This window comes from Fundulus heteroclitus, chromosome 22, assembly GCF_011125445.2.
Source record: "Fundulus heteroclitus isolate FHET01 chromosome 22, MU-UCD_Fhet_4.1, whole genome shotgun sequence".
NCBI classification, from domain to species: domain Eukaryota; kingdom Metazoa; phylum Chordata; class Actinopteri; order Cyprinodontiformes; family Fundulidae; genus Fundulus; species Fundulus heteroclitus.
This window is the reverse complement of record NC_046382.1, coordinates 23,149,331-23,172,190: the sequence shown is the minus strand read 5'-3', so window position 1 is coordinate 23,172,190 and position 22,860 is coordinate 23,149,331. Positions and strand designations below refer to the sequence as shown.

Here is a 22,860-nt window from a genome sequence, read left to right as displayed (position 1 = left end):
AATGTAGCCCAGCCTTTTCCGATTTGTGTCCTACTGTTTTCACTTCAAAAGTACGCACTGCATTCTGTTACCCTGTCATTTAAAACACCAGTAAAATACAGTAGAGGTGGCGGTTTTGTTGTAACCAAAAGTAGGAAAAAGTTCACGTAAAAGCCACTGGTTTTGGACATGAGTTACTTTTTCCGTCTTTCACTTATTCACAGGAACAGTCAGCAAATTCACAATCTTTGTAAAGCTGGTGCACAATGTGGCAGCCGCACAAAGCCGACACATCAAACCAAAACTGTTTCATCTCAAACATCTCCCTCTTTCAGGCTGCTGGTTTTCAGGGCAACATTAAGAATGCTTCATTGATGCTTCCTGTAACTCCCTCCCGCATGCCAGGCTATCTTCGTCTTAATCAAGAAGAAACGCAACACCACCAAAAACATTACGCAAGCCAGATATTCTGGAAAATGACTCACAGACGAACTCTAAGTTACATAACCCTACCCCTTCACTTTAATCTTAATCAAGTCATTACTTTGAGATGTTTGGACCATTTGCATTAATGTGCACTGGACCTCCCCAGAAATGGAGTCAGGCACCACAAATATGCATGTCCCCACAGCGTGACCGGTACGAGTCTGCAAACACGCGCAGTCTAGGCTCCCAGCCAGCGCTCCAAATATTTAAACGCCAAGAAATTCTTTCCCAGAAAGCAGATTTCAACAAAGAAGGGAATCAGGTTGGCTTCCTTCACTTATAGCTTTAACTAAGGCCAACTAAGAGGTCCACACAGCTTTCTTTCTTTTTTAGAATTAGTTATAATGCAGTGTTATATGTAAAACAGATGAGCTCAGGCGTTTATATACACTCATCATCGACATGAACGTCTTCAATCTTGGGCTTTAAAACTTATTATGATCGAATATCCAAAATTAAGTCAGAAGCCTGGGCTGTATGTGTAAGTTCAGCCGTAGCAATGAGACAAAACCATTTAACAGATCACAATCTGTGTTTCAAAGACTCTTTATTCAGTGCAGAATAATTCAGCCCAGGTTTGACCATTTTAAAAAATTAAATTAAGGCCCTCAAGACTCCTCAGAAACAGAGAAATGGTTGTTTAATTTCGCTCGATTGAAAGCGGCAAACCAGATGCCAACTCAAGGATCTTTAGCCACCTATGGTGTACACCTTCTTTTAAACAAGAAAGAAAAAAATTCTTTGTTTATTGTCTGTAATGTTGTCAACGTCATTGTTACTACAGTTACCCAAAACGTATACCCTGCTATACAAATGATGTAAAAGGGTTAGAAACCTCTTCAGTGCTACTTTTGCCTAGATAGAGATTCACAAAGTGTGTTTACCTTTAATTATCAATATTCTCATCCTTTACTATCTTGTGCTACAAGAATAAATCATTAGAACACACCCATGCCCAAGATAAGAGTATATGCAAGCTTCTGATACAAAATGTAAGTGTATCGAACTTGAAGGGGTTTTCTTTAGTCTCGATAAAAAAAATGTCTTTTGTTTTATTTTTAGATCTCTTTCTTGTAATGTTTATGTTTCCTACCTGGAAGTTTCCCACCATCATGAGTCCAGCGGCACAGATCCAGCCTGTGGACAGACTCGCCGTGTTGAGAACACAGTTTTGATGCTTCTCAATGACGTGGGCGTAGCGAAGCAGCACAATCACCACAACTAAGAAGAGAAAGACACAGAAAAAAAAAATCCCAGATAAATAGTTTAGAGTCACAGTGCCGAGTAAAGTTGAAGGTCTCATAAGAAAATGTGGTATTTCTTTACTTTGGCAGAGTAAGAAAATGTGGTACTTCTTTACTTTGGCAGAGTACCACAGTGACTGGATTTAATTTAATAGAAAACACACACTCGCACATTACTAAGCCAAAAAACACATTAAGTTCTTGGAAAAGCGTTTCTTTGCCCAGAGAGGCCCCCAAAACGTTCTGGGAGAGGAAATGGCGGGAAAACGCGCAGGACACACTGTTGGGGGTGGATGGAAGCTTTTTGTTGGATTAAAAGGAGAAAAAAGACAAAGCCAAAGTACAGTATATGGGACAGTAGAGACAATGCGGTAATGGGCTCATTGTTAGAGCCCCGAGGTTCTGACCCCTGCCTGATTTGTCTTTATTCAATCTGCACTGCTGGTGTGCGATGCACGCTGACTGGTCCTGGTAAAAGCGGCACATCGGAGTTGAGCGGAAAAAAGGAAGTTATAGGAATGCAAAGAGACGGGGAGGCCCACATGTCTTGACATGAATCTTATCACAGGCTAAACTGCTGCGGTAACTCTGTCATCACTGGACGTGAGAAAAACCACAAGAGTCTTGACGTCCGAACGAGAAGGAGGAAAACATGAAATAGTAAAAGCTTTGTCATTGTTGCTCATCACTTGGTTTTAGTTGCATCCTTGGTTTCTGTGAGTCAGCATCTCAATGACTGGACATACTGAGAAACCTGGCCACAGCACCATCCGTATAATATACACCTAATTATCTATTGTAAAAAGTATTTTTACCTGGGTAGAGAGATAGTATAGAGATATAGAAGGGGGAGAGGAGAGAGAGAGAGAGAGAGAGAGAGAGAGAGAGAGAGAGAGAGATGAGAGAGAGAGAGGGATAGAGAGAAGAGAGAGAAGAGAGAGGAGAGAGGAGAGAGTAGAGAGAGAGAGAGAGAGAGAGATAGAGACACGACAGACAGACAGACAGACAGAGAGAGAGAACACAGAGAGAGAGACGAGAGAGAGAGAGAGAGAGGAGAGATACAGACACAGAGAGAGAGAGGAGAGAGAGACAAAAAAGAGAGATGAGAGAGAGAGAAAAAGAGAGAGATAGATATAGATATAGTAGTAACACACACAATATATATATAATATATAAACAAGACATATATATATAATATATATATATATATATATATAATATATATATATATATAGATATATATATATATATATATATATATATATATATATATATATATATATATATATATATACTACTTGGATTTTATGATTACCATTGGATGATAATTTAAAATACACTTTGAATGAGGTGGTAATTTCTTCATGATAAAATTATTACAACTAAATGTGAATTTAAGGTAAACATTTTTTACAATAACTGATCATTAACTGAGCTACAGAGCCATGTTGGCCCCATTTGGTTAAATAAAACGTGGAATGACAATCTTTCCCTTCATAATTTGTGCCTTTAGTATGTGCTTTCCAGTTTAAGAACTGTGCGTAGGGATCTGCAAGATATTTACAAAGTTCCTTCTGTTGTAGCTCTGTCACACAAATGCTGATCTGCCTTGCCTTTGAGCGCCCCAGAAACACACACGACTTTTTATAAATATATTCTCAGAAATGTATTTATACTGAGTGTATCTGAATCTGATGCGCATGTAATTTGATCACCAGCAATGACTCAATTATAAATAATCTCATGCAGATGCTCTGTCTGCACTGAGGAAGATTCATTCACTCCGGCATAATGAGTGCTTGAAGTGGCTGAGATGGCAACCCTCACTGTGTTTAGAAGCCCAAGATGGTCAGATAATCATTGAATAAGGGACAGGAAAAAAAGGGACGTCACAGAAAAGCAACTAAGACCCTATACAGCACCAGGATAAATGTAATACTCTTCATCCCAAGACACAGGACATATACAAAATCATTCCTGTCAAACATTCTTGAAACAATTTACTTTTTTCCTTCTCATTTAGACCATCATAGTTTTGGATACGAGAGCATACAGGGCAAGATAAGAAACCAGGGGACAGCATTTTTAGAGAGCAATTATTCATCAGATCAGAGATCAAAAGTTAAAATAAGGATGCAGTTAATAAACTAAGAGGACTGATTTAATTGTAACAGATTTTTCCCCTCAGCTGGCACAAGCAGGGCTCCACAGGATCGCTGTTTAACATTAGACACCTCTTTTGCATATATAACTAGATGTAGCACTTTGTACCAAGCATAAAAACTCTAAAACTTGTCAGTCGGCTCTATCCTTCTGTTTGATTTTTCGTATTACTATATGATTTCAAATAAAGAAATAGCCTTTGTTTTCTTGCTCGGTGTTACTGGAAATATATAGTGATACGCAACCAGAAAACGACAGATGTAATAACATGTAAAGAGCAATTTGCTAAAGCTGATATAAAAAGTGATATAGTAAAAAACCTATATTTTTACTTATTAGGATCTACAGGTGCGTAGTTGGGATTTTCTGAGTGTCCTTCTGCTCCACATTAGGATCCATCTTGGAAAAGCGATTTAAGGTCCAATCATGGAAAAACAAACAGCAGCGTCGCCAGAAACTATCCTGTCATCGTGCTTTTCCAGCTCCTTTTACAATGAAGAACGTACTGAGGGAACGGCTCAGTAAAACGCACTTTATTTCATTAGATTACAGCCCATCCGTTTCCCTGCAAAATGCTGGCTGCCAGTGCAAGATTTATGTACAGATGAATAAGAAATTATCGTGTTTAAACTTGTTGGGGAATATAAAAGCTCACCCTGAGGGTTAAGGACTAGAACGCATGTTTTAAATTGTTCTGTCTCTTTGACAGATGCATGGCTCTTCCTTGCTTATCTTTTATTTTGCGGAGGGTTCATACTGTTGTCCTTTAAAGAAACAGGCAGAAGTAGAGGTTTAGGTTTAGTTATTTCTTCCAGCATAGGTCTTTGATTAGTTAGCAATGTTGCTGACCTTCACCTTGCCTCACAGGGTCATGATGGCTGCTTCCTGACAGCTCAACAATGGGAATAATTTCAGATAAACATGACATCCCACGCCCTCTAACACTGTGCCACCTCACAGCACCTTTCCAGCTCTTGCTCCCATTCTCTGAAGTCAAAAACTCAGGAAGGAAGTCTGCTGCTGAAAACACTGTTGCTTACACACCAAACCTACTCATCCATGCAAAGCCATGTTGCAACATGCGGGAGTTGCATAATGTATAGTATAACCCCAGTCCCCCACAGCAGCAAAGCAAAGCCTGTAAAACGATAATGCACACATCTAAGAGGACATTTCACCTTACAGTGAACAGAGCCCTCGCTGTCTCCATATAAGGGATAATATTTCAGCTCAATCGCGCTGCAGGATGTAAGACAAAGTAATAATTCATATATTGCATTAAACAAATACACCGGCAGGAAGGTTGAACCTGAGTTGAAAAGGAGAAGAGTAGTTCTGAGGTAACGTACGGTTCACAGAGTCCGTGTGATCCTGACCCTAAGCCAAACCCAGCTGGCACCGTCGTCCAAGTAAGACATAAATCAATAGGCTAACAAGCTAAGCACTGATTATTTACAACAGGCTGCTGTGCAGCTACATACCACACCAACTTAGCCTACTTTTGCACACAAATAATGAGTTACTTTAACATAATTCTATGTGCAGACTAACTAAAAGCCAGCAGTTTATGTAACCAATATAATCTTGAGGTGGAAGCATCTAAAAACAGAAAAAGTTACTGATTCAACTGCCCAGGCTTGAATGCTACTAGGGTAAGAATTGATTACTATGTATTTCCTAATGCTTAGAGTCCAGTACTTGGATAAGGACACATCTTGCACTTTTGACTGGGAAGAACTTTAAATTAGCAAGAAACTGATAACATCTCCACATGTTGCACTCTAACACGTTAATTTATTTCCACAATGATCGGGCAAAAGTATATATATATAGGGCTGGACGATATATATACAAAAAAAAACATATTGATAAAACAAAAATCATATTGATCGATAACGATAACTACCAACAAATTCAAAACATACATTTTAAGTGCAGCCCTGCCCGTTTTATGTTGTTGATTATTGACCTATTTTTAGATAAAGACATAAACACTGAATTCAAACTCAACCCTTTATTCAACCAACTTTTTACCAAAACTGCAAGATTTTTTAAAAAGAAAAAAAAACGTGTGTTCTCTGTACTCTTTGAAGGGGGCGGGGCTTGGTTCATGGGTCTGCGTGATGATTGGTTGGGAGGATGTAATGACGGTCATATTAACTTACATGGCTAGAATGCAAAAGGAAGCAAAATTGTTATTCTATTGAATTTTTTTATTGACCCTTTTTTTTTCATCGATAGACATCTATCGATAGAATGATATGTACTGTTATTGAATTATCACCCAGCCCTATATATACATAAATTATTTTGTAACAGATCATCTGTCACAGTTGGCCAGAAAAGAGCAGATACAAGAGAGATCTTAAAATAAACCCACAGAGCTCAGAGTAGAAAATCTAAGCGACATATTGTTTTAAAATACGCACTATTCAGCCGAAATACGAGCCGTTTGCCTGTTTTTGTCCTCCAGAGCAAATTAGAACATTAGAATTAGGTTTGATTTTCTTCTCAGACAATAGCTTTAAAATCCCTGGCAAAAACAAACGAGACATTAAGCCCTTTTCTTATATTCTGTCACCCCTTCAAGCCTCAACTCAAGTTAGGAAAGTATTGGCTTCATCCTGTGACGTCACTGCCCATATATGGTAGGGTGACTGTGTTTTCTCATTGAGCTCGCAAACAAACAATAAAAAAAGTAAAATAAAAGTTGTTTTTTTTAATAATTATGAAACTCATCATACGTTTGGATATGTGTTAATTTTATCTATTTGTTTGTGGTAAATATATAAAGGAATAGGACATCATCTCTGGGGTGCACAGAAGGAATTGCACCTCCTACAGTAACAGTATTTGTTGGTGGCATAATCAGGTGTCTGTCTAGGAAGAGAGAGAAAAAAAGAGAACAACAAATATCTCTTTTTAATGTTTAAACAACCTGGCAAAGAAAATCAAACCAGACCTAAAGAACCTGCAGACTCTAAGCAAAGGTCCTGACTGGTCAGCAGGTTTCCAATCCTGACGACCGGTGTACTGCATCGGCGGATCATTTCCCCAATTTACCATTTGCTGGATTATTAAAACAACACTTACTACTCACATTTCAGTTCCTCATGTGGTCTGATCAACTGCACAATTATAATTATATTTCAAATGTATCTCGATTAGACTGATAAATGCATTATCTATTTGCTACAGCTTCTTCATTGGCTTCTACTTTACATTTACTGAAGAGCTCCCTAAACATTAATAAACCGCAATGATGCTTACAAAAAGAAGACGTTCTGACACTAAAATACATACCTAGAGTGTAGACAGTGATGTAATACTAAAGTCATCGAAATTCACAATTTTTTCAGAGTGTTTTAATGGTTCATACAACTGTGACAGATAAGCATTAGGTGTGTGAACCCAGTCTCCCACGGCTGAGTTAGATAGCCGGTGGTGACTGGTCACCGGTATCAAGGTATACCAAGGTCTAAATCAAGCTATCAGTGACGTGCGGTCAGGGGAGGCAGGTGAGGCAGTGCCTCACCAGCCATCATGGAAAGAAAGAAAATATATAATCATAAAGTAATTTAAATTGTTATATTCATCCGGTGGTTTGTACTAAAAAATATTTATTTTTCATGTAGCTTCACCAATTTCGATTTTTATTTGTTCAAAATCGCTGAATTTTCTTATTTTCCCATTCAAATGCTTGGAAGCGATGCCGGTGAGGCAGCAGCGAGCTCTGCCTCACCTTGGATTGCGCAACCCCTGGCTCTGCGCTGGCTGCTAAGCGGAGAGAGCATGTTGCTGTACAGCGTCAATAAAATGGTTTAAACAAATTTAATATGTGAACTTATTTCCAATAATTTAGCTTATGTATATAATGTACAGTGCTTTTTGTAACCAACTGTGTTTGTGTAACGTGTTTCGTGTAATGAGCGATTATAAACGGCCGAGAACAGGTTCGAGGTGAGGCAGGCAGTTCTCTTGCCTCATGGCAGGGGGTGCTCAAGATCCCAGACGTTCGTCTTGTTCACTCCTCAACTGCCGAGTAAGTGACAGCGAGCTAGGCTAAACGATTCGGGAAGCAAGTCAAGTGCAGCGATAGATTATAATAGAGATAGTGATTTTTTTCCTCTCTTGCATTCATCCCTCAAAAACGGTGAGGGATGAATGCAAATCTTCTGGACAGCTTCTCAACTTTTTGGCCGAGAAGGATCTTGTTGTAACTGTTCCTGAGGCGACAAAGTTGCTCCAGCTACGTAGTAGCTACAGCTCACGGTGCCAGCTACTACAGCATCAGTGGAGCGGTCATTCTCAGCCCTGAAGAGACTGAAAACATACAGCAGGAACAGGACGGATCAAGGAAGGCTTTCTTCCCTGGCAGTGATCTCCATTGAGACAGGGAGACTTTTAAAACTGAAGAAGATAAAGAGGACTTCTATCGCAAAGTGACGGATGTTTTTGTGCAGAAGGAGCGACGCATGGACTTCATTTATAAGTAAAGGTAAGACAGTAATAACATTTATTTTGTTTTGTTTTTTAAGGAAATGTGTGTTTTGTGAGCTACAGTTTGTATGTGTAAGGATGTAGAAGTGAAACATAACATGTAAACTGCTGTCAATCTATGCATCTATTTGCAAATCTGATTCTGATGACGTCAGTGCCTCACCAGCTATGAACCTCACCGCACGTCACTGCAAGCTATAGTATGAAATGTTCCATCTAGTTCAGGTTTTCTCTGACAAATTGGAGCAGAGGAGCGTAGCTTTGCCCCTCCCCCACATGTTACTGTACAATGCCGGTAGGTTAAAGGAAAGAAAGCTCTTAAACTTTTTCAACCAAACAAAGACAAACTATGACTGGAAATACTTCCAGACCCTGGTGGTTTAAAAACGAAACAAATGCAACTAATGGGTGTGACCTTTTTTGAGGTCACACTGTTTTAAACTATAGTTTACTTAATCTACAAGACTCTGAGTGTAAGCGATAACCAGTTGCACCACCACATAAATGGTTTCGAATTTTCTTGTTCATACAAAACTACCAAAAGCTGTATTAAAGGGAGGTAAAAGAAATAAGAAAAGGGCTAAATGTTCACACACAGAGAGAGCATCCTCTGGGTTTTTGATGAAGCCTGTAGTAATACAGTTCATGTGAAACTAACTCAAAATGGGAAATCATTAAAGGAACTGATGGAGTTGCCTCATCACTGTTACCGGCAGCTGAAGTCAGAGACCCTGGAGGTGACATCGAACCCGGCATCATCACAGTTACGCTGCAGGAGCGTTGTGCAACAAGCGATCGTCATAGCAGGCAAACATTCATGGAGCAACGTAAAAAACTGCGCGAGACTCGGTGTTTGAATTAAGCGAGACGCATTCTGCGACCAAAGTACAATCAGCCAGGGTCTCCTCCAAGATCTCTAAGTTATGCAGCGATGAGCACTGACCCGACAAACTGAACAAACACGCCTGCTGCTCGGGCAGAATTCACACTCGGTCTGGTCCCTTCTGTCTGCAAAGTGAACATTATATGCAGCCTCTGTCTAAACAGGCAGCCGGGCCTCCGGCCGTAATCTGCATCTAAACAAGCGCAGGCATAAACTGTTTCACTACGGTCCAGAGGCGACCAGTGAGAAATGAAGGATGTCAGAAGCGTGGGTACGGAAAGAGAGAGAGAAAAACCACACACACACACACACACGCACACATGCACAGACCAAGTCAGTTCATGGCTGGGAAACATTAACTAGATCAGGGGAGTCAGAACCACCAACGAGCACCGGGCAACAGCACGTGTAGACCAGCAGAAGACATGCAGAGCAGCACATGGGAGCTCTGGCTCCTCTGGCTCCTCTGTCACACTGCACACGTTTTCTTTGTGCAGCACGCACCGACTCTCCTGGATGTGCACAAGGACACTCGGGCGTTTGTCTGTGATGCAACTACTCTGAAACTAAAACGTGCAAAAGCAGTCATTGTTGTTTTTTTTTTTCATATTAAGGACAGACGTGTGCTGAAACTGTCACATGGTGGAAACCTTCTGTTTAAACAGAAAGAACAATCCATTAACAACCTCCTGGTGTAGCAACATCTTGGATAAATCAGGGTTTTGTTAACCCACAGAAGTATTCATAGCTCCTTCGTCCTGACGCAGTCAGGAAAGTTAATGTATTTTCAGGTACTTTATGTAAGTGATTTGTCATTTGGGTTTTTGCACATATAAAAATATGAAAAGTGCAGCGTGCATTTTTATGCCCTTTACACTGACACTCCTAACTGGAGTCCAGTCCAGCTGCCTTCAGGGGTCTCCTAGTTTGTAAATAGGGGCCACCTCTGTGTAATTTACAGCAATCTCAGTATAAACCCAGCTGTTCTGTGAAGGCCTGAGCGGTTTGGTAGAGAACCTCGGTGAACATAACCTGACAGAAGCTAGACGCATTTCGCTCCGCCTAGCTCCACTCACAAACATCTGGGACATCGCCCATTGAAAGTGATTTCTCCAACCAATTTTATGGTCTGGCCAATCAGGACGCAGGGCTGGAGTTTCATAGATGTGACGTAGTGGAGACTCCACCATGACGTGAGACTGTTTTTATAGCAATGGCGGCTCGCATCGAGGAAGCAAGCGTTAACATTGATGCTGCTATTTCTTCCGTGTTGTCCAATCTACCTAATATTGTTTCAATAAAAGAACATTAGAAAACGGCTCTGAAGGCTTTTGTTGGTGGAAACCATGTTTTCGCCCTTCTCCGCACCGGATTTGGCAAGTTTTTTTTCCGGGACGCACCCCGGAGCGGTTAGCGGTTAGCAGTTAGCGGTTAGCATAACTATGTTAGGAGGCCTTTAGTCCTCAACGCGGTCGGCCCGGGATCGACTCCGACCCGCAGCGCTTTGCCGCCTGTCTTCCCCCCTCTTCCTGTCAGCTCACTGTCAATAAAACGCGTGCCTCTAGAGCCGCAAACACATTTTTCCTGCGTTGCTCTCATCAGCGTCATGGGTTAGCTTCGGTGTGAGTGGTTGAAATAGCACGTCGATAAAGATGACAGACAAGTGGCTTATCCAATCATATGCAAGAATTTTTGATAAGGCCCAGCCTTCAATAAAGGCAATTCCTATCGCGGTGTCCCAGATGGATGTGAGTGGAGCTAGGCGGAGCGATATACGTCTGGCTTCTGTCAGGTTACGGTGAACAACCAGCATCATGAAAACCAAGGAACCAAGCAGACCGGCGAGATAGAGTGAAGAACTTTAAAGCAGGGTTAGATCATAAAACAATATCCCAACCTATAAGCAGCTCGCAAAGCGTGTTTAATCAGAGCAGCAGCAAAGATATAAATGGTCACTCTGGTTGAGATCCTCACGATGCAAGGAGCACAGCAAGATGCCTGAAAGGAGTTTGGGTCTGATGAGAGCAAAAATGTTCATTCTGGCCCCTTAGCAAAACGTAAACGTGGGGATGGGTGTGTGTGTGTGTGTGTTGTGAGCGCCCATATGATGCCTTACCCATGAACGAGCCCGTGCTGCAGATGAGGCTGAAGAAGCAGCTCTCGGGTGGAAGAGTCCCGCATTTACTGCAAGAAGAAAATGCATAAAACAATTCAGAGAAATACAGCGACCGGCCCCAACGCCACCGTTTCTGACACTATGCGGGGGGAAAAAAAAAAAATCTGCCGCGACTGCTCGTTGAATACAGACGGGCTGGAAGCTTGATCCCTCACATCCCGTCATGGGTTGACTTTTCACCCACTGCATACCTCGGCTTTTTCTAGGAACGGGAAATGTCTGTTCGTTCGGGAAGCCAGGAGACATTCAGCACTTGCCTGTTTAGTGAGTTCCTGCTGCCTAAAGCCGCTCACATACATCCTTCTGGAACCGTGGAGTTCAGTAAGCTTACGCAGTGAGAAATCCTCCCCAAAACTACTTTGATGTAGAGATTTTCTTTTACATTTTACAGTAAAAACTGCTTCTTTAGAGCATACTTGATACTTTGAGAGATTATGTTTTTTTTTTTTAGGTAGAGCTGTTTTTGCACCCTAGAGTATTTAAGTTTGAGCTGACCTTTGTATTTAAAAGCACCAGAGGAGTCAAACAGGAACAGGAGCGTCTTGATTCCCTCCCAAATTAAAAGGAGGTTTTGCCTGCAAGTGTGTTTACATGGTTTAAGTGTTCCTCTGAACTGCCACTGTGGCAGGCAGGATATATCAGCCACGAGTTATTTTCAGAACGCGCACAGGACAAAACGGCCCCTCAATCTTTTGCAGACAGGAGCCAAGTAAGACAATGAGACGGTGTTCCTGTTTTTAATTAGCAGAACCAAAAGAGACACTGGAGCCTTGGGGGAAGCGCCGCGCGCAGCCGGTGTCTCCCTTACCTGATGAGAGGCACATTATCTAACGTGCAGCAGAAAGATGGGCCGCTCTGCAGATGCAGCTCCGCTTCGCATGACTGGTTGTACAACCTGCAACAGAAATCATTCACCACACGTTACCATCAATATTTCCCGGATAGCTCTTGTGCCAGGAATGGAACGATGTTAAAATAGGTTTGCACTTAAAAACAGATTTAACCCAGCCAACATGTGCATGTGGGCCCCATACACATTTGCTTTAGGCAGGATGGGTGCCAACTGAGCCTGGGTAATCAGTAGGCATCAATTATTGGGAGCTTGAAATAATAATAATAATAATAATATCAAAGAAACACAATTTAATCAATAAATATAATAAAAAAAATAGGCAGAATAAGCAAAACACAGAGGAATAGCCAATCTCTACATAATATTGCAAATTAATGGGAATATTAAACATTAAATTACAGTTCATACTAGGTACGGGGCTTTATTTGGAGAAAAAACAGAACAATGAAAAAGGATTATATTTAGAAGAATAAACATTTAATTGGAAATCAATACTTTTTATTCCAATATAAAAAATACAAGTTTTTATTTAATATTTTTGCTTAAGTCGTAATCCAACTAAAAATAATAATGAAATCTTACACATAACATTATTATAACTGTAATAATGAATATGCTGTGTTGTTTCAGCAGCAGTTCCCATAAGTTAATTTTTCTGTTTTAAATAAAAGCAAATAGATAATTTTTGTTTCCGATTTTATGCAAAAATACTGAAATACAGTATCAACACAGTATTTTTACTCAAGGTTACAGTACTATAAGAATCCCATGGCTAAAATATTTGTCTTTTTTGTCACTGTGAAACCCTTGTTTTGTGTTTGACCTTGCAATAGTTTCTACTTCCTATTTTTTTTTTTTTTAAAGGGCCCGGTAGAACAAAAGGGCCTCGGCGTGGGTCTACTTGTAACTACCGTGTTCTTAGTAAAAACAAGAAGAAATGCGACCGGTCAGCATCAGGGTTTGTAGGGATCAACAGAATTATGATGAAACACAATGCAGGAAAGAAGAAGCAGCGTACCAGTTATCTACAGGACAGACGTGCTGGTTGTACAGGGCCATGGCGTATCTGAAACACACACAGTCAGTAAGCAAAATTATGAAAAGTTACAAAACAAGTAATAAGTATTTAGCAAAAGTAGATCATATTCTACTGATATGTTTAACATTGAAGCTAAAGAAAGGGACATGAGAAGGACAAACCAGGACAGTGTGGAGAAAGGATCTCATTTAAATATCATTTCTCCCTGACAGGAAATAAAATACAATTATTTATTGGAGCCTAAAGCAACTTTATTAATGTTTTACTGGCTATTTGTAACACAGAATCTACCCGTTGGCCATTTTATCTCTGATATTCACATTTAAATGACTTTTTTCCTAATGCTGTTTTTTTTTTTTTTTTAAACATCAGTCCTTAGAAACCCCACAAAACTAGTAAAAAGTCCTGCCGTTCTGGTCATCCAGGTCAGCCTGAGGGACCAGGTGACCCGACGTTCCATAATCTCTTATCTGAATCCGCAAGAGTTCAAGGAGCAAAAATCACGGTTGGTTTCAGGAAAACTGGCACGGCTAACGGTGGAGTATGAGCCCTGCGGTTTGTTTAGCCCGGTCACTGACCAGCTACATCCACAGAGGGTTCAGTGGCCAGGGGTTCAGAAATTCACAGCTACACATCAGGCTAAATCGAGATGATTACCGGACTAAGTCAAAGTCTGCGTGGCCTTAAATGTGGCACTTCTTTTAAGCACTCAATAAGTAAATCCACCACACAAAAACAATTCAACTTGGTAAAATTGGTTCATACGGCTTCATAGATAAATGAGGCCAGTGACACGTTCCGCAGCTGTCAGTTCAATTTGTTCACATCAGTTTGTTTATATAGTGCCAGTACAAAAATGCAATTTACAACAAAAAAAAGAAGAAAAAAGTCAATTAAATCCCATCATACAGATAGATGGCACGTCAATATACACTCACTGGACACTATATTAGGGACACAGTATGATCGCTTGCCTCAAGAAACAGGAAATCCTGGTACTCAGTCATCTAGACATGGTAAAGATCACTTGGTGAAGCATCAGAATGAGGAAGAAAGGGGAATTTAAGAGTCTTAGAACAAGGCATGGTGTGAGCATTTCGGAAACTGTTGCTCCACTGGGATCTTCACATTTAGCCATCTCTCAGGTTCACAGAGAACGGTCCGAGACAAAGAAACCGTCCACAGAGCGCCGATTTAGCTTGGGCACATTGGATCGACGCAATGGAAAGGCACCCACGGCTCGTGTCATGATGTGCGAATAGGTATGAAAATCTGAGGCAAAAGCATGTCTGGTCAGTATGGGACCAAATCTGACTCATCCACCGAGGGGTTAAAGCAGTTCTGAATGGAGAAAAGGGGGTCGAACCAAATACTAGCGAGGCGTACCTAATAAAGTGGCCGGTGATTGTACGTTTAAAGTGTCTGCTGGGGGGGGGTTACTGTCAGAAAAGTTAAGTTCAATTGTATCAGCGATAATTTTTCTTTTTAGTTTAAAGTACTTCTTGATTCGGAGATCGACCAACTCGGAAATACATGCATTAGTGACCATATTTTCAAAAAATGTGGCATTAAGATCGTGATTGCACTGTTAAAAGTTTTTTTAAGGACTTAAAATTGTCCCTCGGCGACCGCTAGGCTGAAAATCCACAATTTGGGTCACGTGGTACGATGACGTAGTCCGTAGGTGAAGCCCAGGCTATACGCTACATAGAATTCAATGAAGTACACAACAACAAGTTCCGAACCAAAAGGGCTGTGGGTCTATCAATTCAATTTTCAATTAAATTTTATTTATATAGCGCCAAATCATGAAACATGTCATCTCAAGGCACATCCCCACCACGCCTCGCCACATGATTATATGAGTTGTTTTACCGAGAAATTGATCAGAAGCGCCGTCTGGCTGCAGCGCTCCCAACACAGAGGGGAACAGATTTTCACAGGGAACTGAATTTCGCACAACACCGGGACTTTTTGGGTTCGGAAATGTGTGTAAAGAGACATTATCCTTGTTGGTATTTGACCAACCATAAGCCACACACTTTTTAGCCATGTTTAATCAGTCTATTTGTCTTTGTGAAAACGAGTTTGCAACCAGGAAGTATCTTGCTACCATGTCAACAGATCAACGTCTGCCTACGAATTACGTCATCAGTCACCCAACATTTTTTTATGAGCCTTGAACTAAAAAGCCTTAAAAATCCACTTTTTCAGCAAATTTTTTTAATTTTTTTTTCCTCGGGCCACAATAATATGTGAACTTTCATGTGAACATTTAGCAACTTGTATGATCTCAGAATCAAGAAGTACTTTAAATAAACACAATGAGTGAAACATTTGTATCTGATGATGTTTGCCGGCACACGATGATCCCGATAATGTTCAGGGCTGAAGTTAGCGGCGCTTTTAGATAAAGTCGTCACTGCGGCTTTGTGCAAGACCCTGGAAGGTTTTGCCTGCACAGGCACACAGCTGCTCTTGTGCGCTGCGTCTGTGCACGTTCGGTCCTTATGCAACAGCAAATCGGGGAAAGATCTGCACATGTCCCCACGACAGACAATGAGCCCAATTGCTTAATATCGAAAGAAGAGGAAAACAATGGCGGTGGGAGCGTGTGAATCCAGGGAGACTTACCAGCACACAAACCATGTGACTCAATTCCTGTGGGAATCAGCATGTACATCTATACGTCAAACAGTTCCTCTTATTGCAAAAACTGACTTACAGGAAAGGAAATGCAACTGTCGGGTTTGTCGTGTTGCACACGTCTCGTTCACCCACCCTGACCTACAGGGTTATAGATGGTGGTCTATTCTGAGACGGAGACCATTTGCCCTGATCTGTGAATGCAGACGTAGTTCAGTAAGAGTTTAAGCACCAATTAGGAATGTTTCCAGCGGTTGATAGTATCACAGTCATGTAGCCGTTTTTTTTAAAAAAGGACAGAGACTGCATGTCGCAAAGGCGCCCTCACCATAGCCCGAAATGGCCGGGTGAAAAAACGGTCCCAGGTTAAAATAAATCCGTTATCTTTACAAGAAATCACACAGTTAAAATTTGAAGCAAATACAAAAGAAGTGGTTAACGTCACGGTTATCATCCTGCATTCATTTTATCCTGACACCATCAGTTTACAGCCAGTGGGTGAGGTGTTTGCAGATTTAGCATCGTTGTTTGCCTGGCTTACGTTCGCAAATGTGAAAACACCCAACCTTCTATGTATTGCATGGAGGTATTATACAATGGACCAACACAAAGCAGCAGGAGCAGGCGTGCTTTGCATCTTAATGTCTAAACGCCTCCTGAGTCTACCACTCCAGTGGGCCCACGCCCCAGACTCGGGTGATTTGCGCACTAGTTTTCTTCCAAGATTGTCGGGTTCTTTCCCATCTAGGGCTGGCGATACGGCTTGAAAATAAAATCTATGATTTTATTTGACCAAATCTGATCATTGGATTTTCATTTCACAAAAGAAATTACAGAAATTATTCTAAAAACTTGTTTTTATTTCAAGCATTTGATGGGAGTTGGCCTGAATTCAAAGTGCAACTAAATCCCAGCTGTGAAACGTGCCTGTAAAACAAGATGGCAGCCCTGCCACTGTAAACAATGAACATATAGCTAAATGCTTGCTGCTAGAGGTATCACACAATGAGCTAAGAACAGGCATCATTTCTGTAACTTCAAACTAACTTTAAAAAAAGTAGACAAATGAATTAAAGTGTCATTTTAAAATAAAATAAAAAGTTTGCTCTTTACTATATTTTGACAATATGTTTTTCTAAACATATATTCAGCATTGCTGCTATTCTCTTCATGGACGCCCAATGAGTTCATTGGCTAAATAAAATACAGATTTTCCAAAAATGTAACCGTAATAAATTGTAGATACAAATCAAGCTTCCCCGCACCATGACGCTGCCGTCACCATGCGTCGCGGTGTCAGCTTGCAAGACGAACAGCTTCATTTTGATCTCATCTGATCAGAGGACATCAGAGGACCTTATCCCACATGTTTGCTGTGTCCCCTTCATGGCTCCTGCACGCAGGATTTTTTATCTTCCGACTCTTTTTTGTTTTTTTTAAGTCATGCAGATTTTTAGACTGCATGACTAAATTGTTGTCCTGTCAATAGTGTCTCACACCTGAGGTGCGGAGCAAAGCAGCTCCTCTAGAGACACCGTGAGCCTTCTGGCGACTTCTCTACTTATGGCAAAACTCAATCTGAAAAAGAGAAATTTAAAAAATATAAAATCTGTTTAAAAAAAATCTGACAAAACCCCAAAGTTACTCTCAAAACCTTAGTTTTTATATTAAGAAGTGTTTTTCAGGTTTAATTTCAGGATAGCATTTTTTGCTCTCAAATTTCCTTTTACCAAACTTGCAAAAAACAATGGAACAAAGGTCAATCCATAGATGTCCGATACAGCAGGAAAACAAACTTGCAAATGATTGTGAATAACTTTTGTCTCTTGCGAAAATACAAAAAAAAAAAGCAAGCCAAACGTCATTCCACATTTCTTCTCTTTAACGACAAGAGAATGCCATCCAGCTTTAGCTGTGTGGCTTTCAGAGAACTCGAAATAGAGTCTGCTCTGAGTGTTTGTTGGAATAAACCAGAGCATTATGTGTTTGCAGGAGGCCGGGTAATAGTAGGCTTGTTTATATAATTAGCCCTCTATCAAAACACAGCAGCAGCAGCAGCCGTACGCTGTAATTGCACAGCTCTGAGCAACATAAAAAGGTTGCTTTTTCTTCTGACTCGTGAGTTACATGAGCAAAGGCTTCCGTGGAAAATCGGGTTGGCGCAGCGAACGTTTCCCAAAAGCTGTGCAAAAATAGCCCCAGGAAAAGGGTGTGAGGAATACTCCGCGGGGTTTCACCGAGCCACAGCTACACCAGCTATATGGGCACATCTTTTAGAAACGAAAGCAAACTATGCGCTGATAAACCAGTGAAAATTTAGACGTCTTGCCAGAAGAGCCTTTGGGCACGGTGAAGTTGTGCGGTCATTTAAAGCCAACCCATAAAACGACCACGGAAGAAGACCAGCCGGTCGTGTCGAGCGGGCAAAAGCAGACCCAGCTTCATACGCCCTGGTCACCAGATGGCGAGGCAAAGCTCTGCCCACACCCGCCATTAAACCGTTATCCAGAGTTTACCTCACTTGCACAAAGAAACAAGGGGGTTACGTAACATTTCACATCCTTTAACATTCCACCGCTCTGGAAAAAGCCCGCAGACTTCACCTAGAAACAAGGCACAGTCGCTGAGTTCATGGAAAAGTTTGGCCAGACAATCAACAGATCTGTAATTTACGGCAAATCGCTTTCCTGGCCGAAAAAACAAAAGCCAAGGCTGCTGATCGTTACTTTGGGCCTTTTTTTTTTTTTCTCTCTCTCCGGGCAACATTAAATCTTCGCCGAAACACGGTCCCATTCGCACCAACCGCTGCGTTCGTAAACATCTACAGCCGTGCACAGTTCCCGGCTCCGGGCTGCAATCAGGCAGCAATCAAGCTGCTCGTGACTGATGCAACGCAGAGCTTGGCTGCAGGAGAACAACAATCCAGAGCTGCACCATCTGTCTCCTCCTCTCCTCGGAGGTTTACATTCCTCCTCACAACCAAATGACAGGCCCGAGAGAAGAGATGCCAGCCCTGAGCATAATCAGGAGGCATACTGATTATGCCTCACTTCTGCTCAAACCCTGCACGGAAGATTAATTAGCTTCTTTCTTTTCTTTTTTTTTTAAGAGAGGGGCGAAATGATTCAAGATTCTTCAGGGAGAGACTTAACCCGTGTGCCAATTGCCATGGCTCTGAGGAATTCGGGGTAAATATGCAGAGTGGCTCTGCTTAAAGACAGTAGAAACTAAGGTGTGTTTTTCCTTCAGCGTTAACAACGGCTTCCTCTCTTGTTTTGGTCATCGAATGAGAGGACAGGCAGAGCGATGAAGCGGCCGGAGAGTTCTCCTCCTGACTGGAGCATCAGAGTGAAAAAGCAACGCGTCGGCCCACATGTTGCTGCACGCCGGCAGTGAGCTGACTAAATGGGGGCTACTGCACTTTTCCCTGCGTTACGATAAAAACAGGGGAGTCTGTTTTAAAAGTACTGTTGGCCAAAGTAGATGGCTCGGCTAATTAACCAGCTGATATCAGCTTGTTACGCCTGTATTGCCCCGAAAAGAGCAGAGGGGCAAAACGAATATTATTTTGCACACAAAGCACTTGAAGACTACTACTAAGGCTGAATCCCATTTCAGCCATGGCTCACTACCCTCAGCCCTTAACCCTGCTTTTCTAAGGGTTAGGGCAAGAGTCTGCAAGTGGCTCTCTAGACCCAGGGGTTCCCAAACTTTTCAGCATACAATCTCCAAAATATTGCAGGGTGAAAAAAAAAAGGGGGGGGGGGCAGTTTTTGAGAAATTTTGAAAACAAAGTCAGAATATTATGGGAATAAAATTGCATGTTTTTTATAAACTGGTAAATAAGTGCAGGAAATACTAAATCTTCTTAGCATATCAGTATCAAATCATCTCGCGACCCCCCCGGGGTCAAATCCCAAATTTTGGGAACCCCTGCTTTAGACCCTTGATAGTAGTTCTTATTAAATTTTACCAAAAATAATAAAGAATTGCGCTATATTTTCAAATGTAATGGGTATTTTCTTTTTTTAGGAGAGTCCAGTTTTAGTAGTTTTTCAGTGTGCTATCCCTTTAGTAAAAGTTTGAAGTTTTCCTTCATTCAAAAATCAAAACAAATTTCCTGAAGCTTTATTTTTAGATTTTTTTTTTATACAAATCTATCTTATCATTTTGTACTTTCTGCTGCTCCAAATATTATTTTTAGCTGAAGTGATGACAAAGACGGTAGCAGTTGTTTCTCTGGAGTACCAGGATAGGGATGGGAAAGGGCCTTGTAGTTCTTAAAAAAAGGAGATTTTTTTTTTTAAAGGTGCACTTGGAGACAAAGGAGTAGTAGTTTCCCTTGCAAATCCACAAGCTAATATAAATATTTTCCCAAGAAAAATATTTCTTCTTGCATAATGATGACTGTGATGCCTACTTCAGAGTGATCTGATTCACATTCAACTTAAAAAGGTGCATTAAGGCAGCCATTCTTAGCAATGGGTGCACGGACCACGGTTGGGCCTCCAGTGCCCCCTAGAGGACTGGAAGAAACTAATTTTTGTAGACGTTGGTCGCGAGATGGCAAATGTTATCATTTACAGAAACCTGAGATATTTTCAACGGCGTTGAGACACTCAGTTAAAATACAACTTTCCACCACTCGTTTGACAGTAATGCGTCAGTCAGTCGGTTAACTAGCTCTAGCAGGAAGAACTAGCATGCCGCTAGGATTTCAAGGTTAAGAAGAAGTATGTAAAGGAATAAATGGAGACGAAAGTGGTTTGCAGCTAAACGCACTACCCTTGTGACATTTTTACACTACTGAACATCTCTCTACGAGGGAAAAATAGTAAAATATTTTTTTTGTTGCAGACAATGTTCAAGCCATCAAGATGAACGTCGCTTCATGGACAAACAGAGCCAGAGATCAGGTGGGGATCTCAGCACCTGTCACAACTGGCTGAGAAACACACATGGATTTTGGTGACATTTTCTGTGGATCCCATTAGAACTGATGTTGCTTTGCCTTAACATCTGGAACCCCAGCTTACTTAAAAGTTGCAGTGGAGCAAACTGGACCTGGGCTGTCTTAAAGCATCCATGCGTACAACTGAGGGCGGTGAAACGTACGAAAGCTTGTAGACCAATATGACTGTTGTTGTTCATTGATCACAGATAAAAAGGGCAGCTTCTGGTTCTGCCATGTAAAAGTCAAGGCCGTTGAAACAATTTTGAAATGAATTTGCAATTTATACAGCTATATTTTACTGTATATTTTACAATTGCTTTAACAATAGAAATTAGAATTTTATTTTTGCTATGTATTTATTTTATGGGCATATCACTCTATTCTACTAATTTCCCCATTTTTCATTTTAATGAAAATGTTCATAAAGTTTCATAAAGTTATTATTATTATTTATTTTATTATTTTTTTTGCCCGTTAAACTGTACGTGGATTTGATTTAGATACTGAAAATAAACCAAAGTAAAAATGAGGCCAATTAGTGAAACCATTAGTTGTTAATGTCTAAAGGAGCCCCATCCCTTATTGGACTGGAAATAATGGGACCGAAGTGAAAAACATTAACAAACCTCTGCATTAAGGCACATGTTGTTTTTTGATGCAGTTATAGAATAAAAATTGTTATTTTTAATGCATTTTATTTATTCGACCTCCTGATCACCAATCACCTCTAATGAACGTAAAATTTACTGACCTTTCTGCACATCACCACATGTAGTTCTACAAAGATTTTAACTTTTAAAAAGTCATTTAAAAAAAAAAAAGTGTAAGACTTACACAACCCATATCCCAGTGATGCTCAGGACTGGGAGACTGACAGGCAGTATCATCCACAGAGACATTATGGACCACCTTGAAAGATCCCCTTCCTCTCCTTCCTCTTCGACCAGCCCAGGAATATCCTCTCAGGTAGCAGACCACCATTTAACTCCAGGTGACCGAGCTCTGCATGGCTACAGATAGATTAATTTCCCTGAAGATGAAAGCTGGCGGATGGGACAGATGTGTCCTTTTATTAGCTGGTGGGTGAGAGGAGAGGGGGACAGAGAGTTTGGGTTATTATCTACTTATCAAACACTAATCAGCAGTGCAAATGAAACTAATCTTTTCTGTTGGCTCAAATGTAATTCAATCACGCGCAAAATCGTTCAACTTGTTAGACCGTGATGTTGCCTCTTTTTTTTTGCCGACAATCTTTTTTTTTTCCTTTTCTTTGGAGCAGTGCATTCCATAGGTAAATACTTTTTTGTTTTCCCTTTCTTCTTTAACCCATCGCAGCTAGATAGGAGGCTGTGATTTACTCACCTTCAGCCTCCGATGACCAGCGAGTTTGGCAGAAAGTCTTAAGGAAACTCTGGGACCGTCGACGTGTCCTCCTGGTCCCCAAAAGTCCCTAAAAATGCCGCCTTGCCTGCAAAAAAAAACCGACTTGTCTCTTGTGTTGTTTTTTTCCTGAGCAGCGGCTGCTTTGACCGCTTCGTTTTGAAATGCGTGGCGTACTCAGCTCGCGCTCACTGTATCGGGGCCACGAGACCCGAAGACGTCCAAGAAAATCCAGCTGTTTGGCTCCGCCCACCTACGTGTAGTGGGCGTGGCCTAATGGTGGTTGACGCTGAGCGGTTTTGTTCTACTGTAACAAAGACCAGTAGGCCACTCTCTACTGTGAAACACAAAGAGATCTGCAGTGTAGCAAAAACAAGTTTCTTGTCGAGTATATCTCAAAATTATCAAGCAAGACCATTTGTTGTAAATATGGAAAACTGTTGGCCAGGAAATGTCCCTCATTTCAAGTGCGAAACAATAACGGAGAAAGAGTGAAAACTAGTGTAACCATGCCATTTCTTGAATAAAACTGGTTAATACTGCCCCCTGGTGTACAC

The 22,860-nt window shown here is 41.1% G+C and overlaps 1 protein-coding gene across 1 annotated transcript in view; it reads right to left on the bottom strand.

The window, feature by feature from the left end:
* The window catches only part of zgc:154058 (Frag1/DRAM/Sfk1 family protein), a 32,420-nt gene extending 9,879 nt beyond the window's left edge, over positions 1-22,541 (bottom strand). Inside the window, exons 1-6 of the mRNA XM_012880514.3 lie at positions 22,286-22,541; positions 21,758-21,999; positions 13,303-13,350; positions 12,240-12,326; positions 11,372-11,439; positions 1,559-1,686 (exon numbers count right to left, since the gene is read on the bottom strand). Coding sequence (XP_012735968.2) covers positions 1,559-1,686; positions 11,372-11,439; positions 12,240-12,326; positions 13,303-13,350; positions 21,758-21,822 — 396 coding nt within the window. The 5' untranslated portion in view covers positions 21,823-21,999; positions 22,286-22,541. The remainder of the gene's footprint in view (positions 1-1,558; positions 1,687-11,371; positions 11,440-12,239; positions 12,327-13,302; positions 13,351-21,757; positions 22,000-22,285) is intronic.
* Between the last annotated feature and the right edge of the window lie 319 nt (positions 22,542-22,860).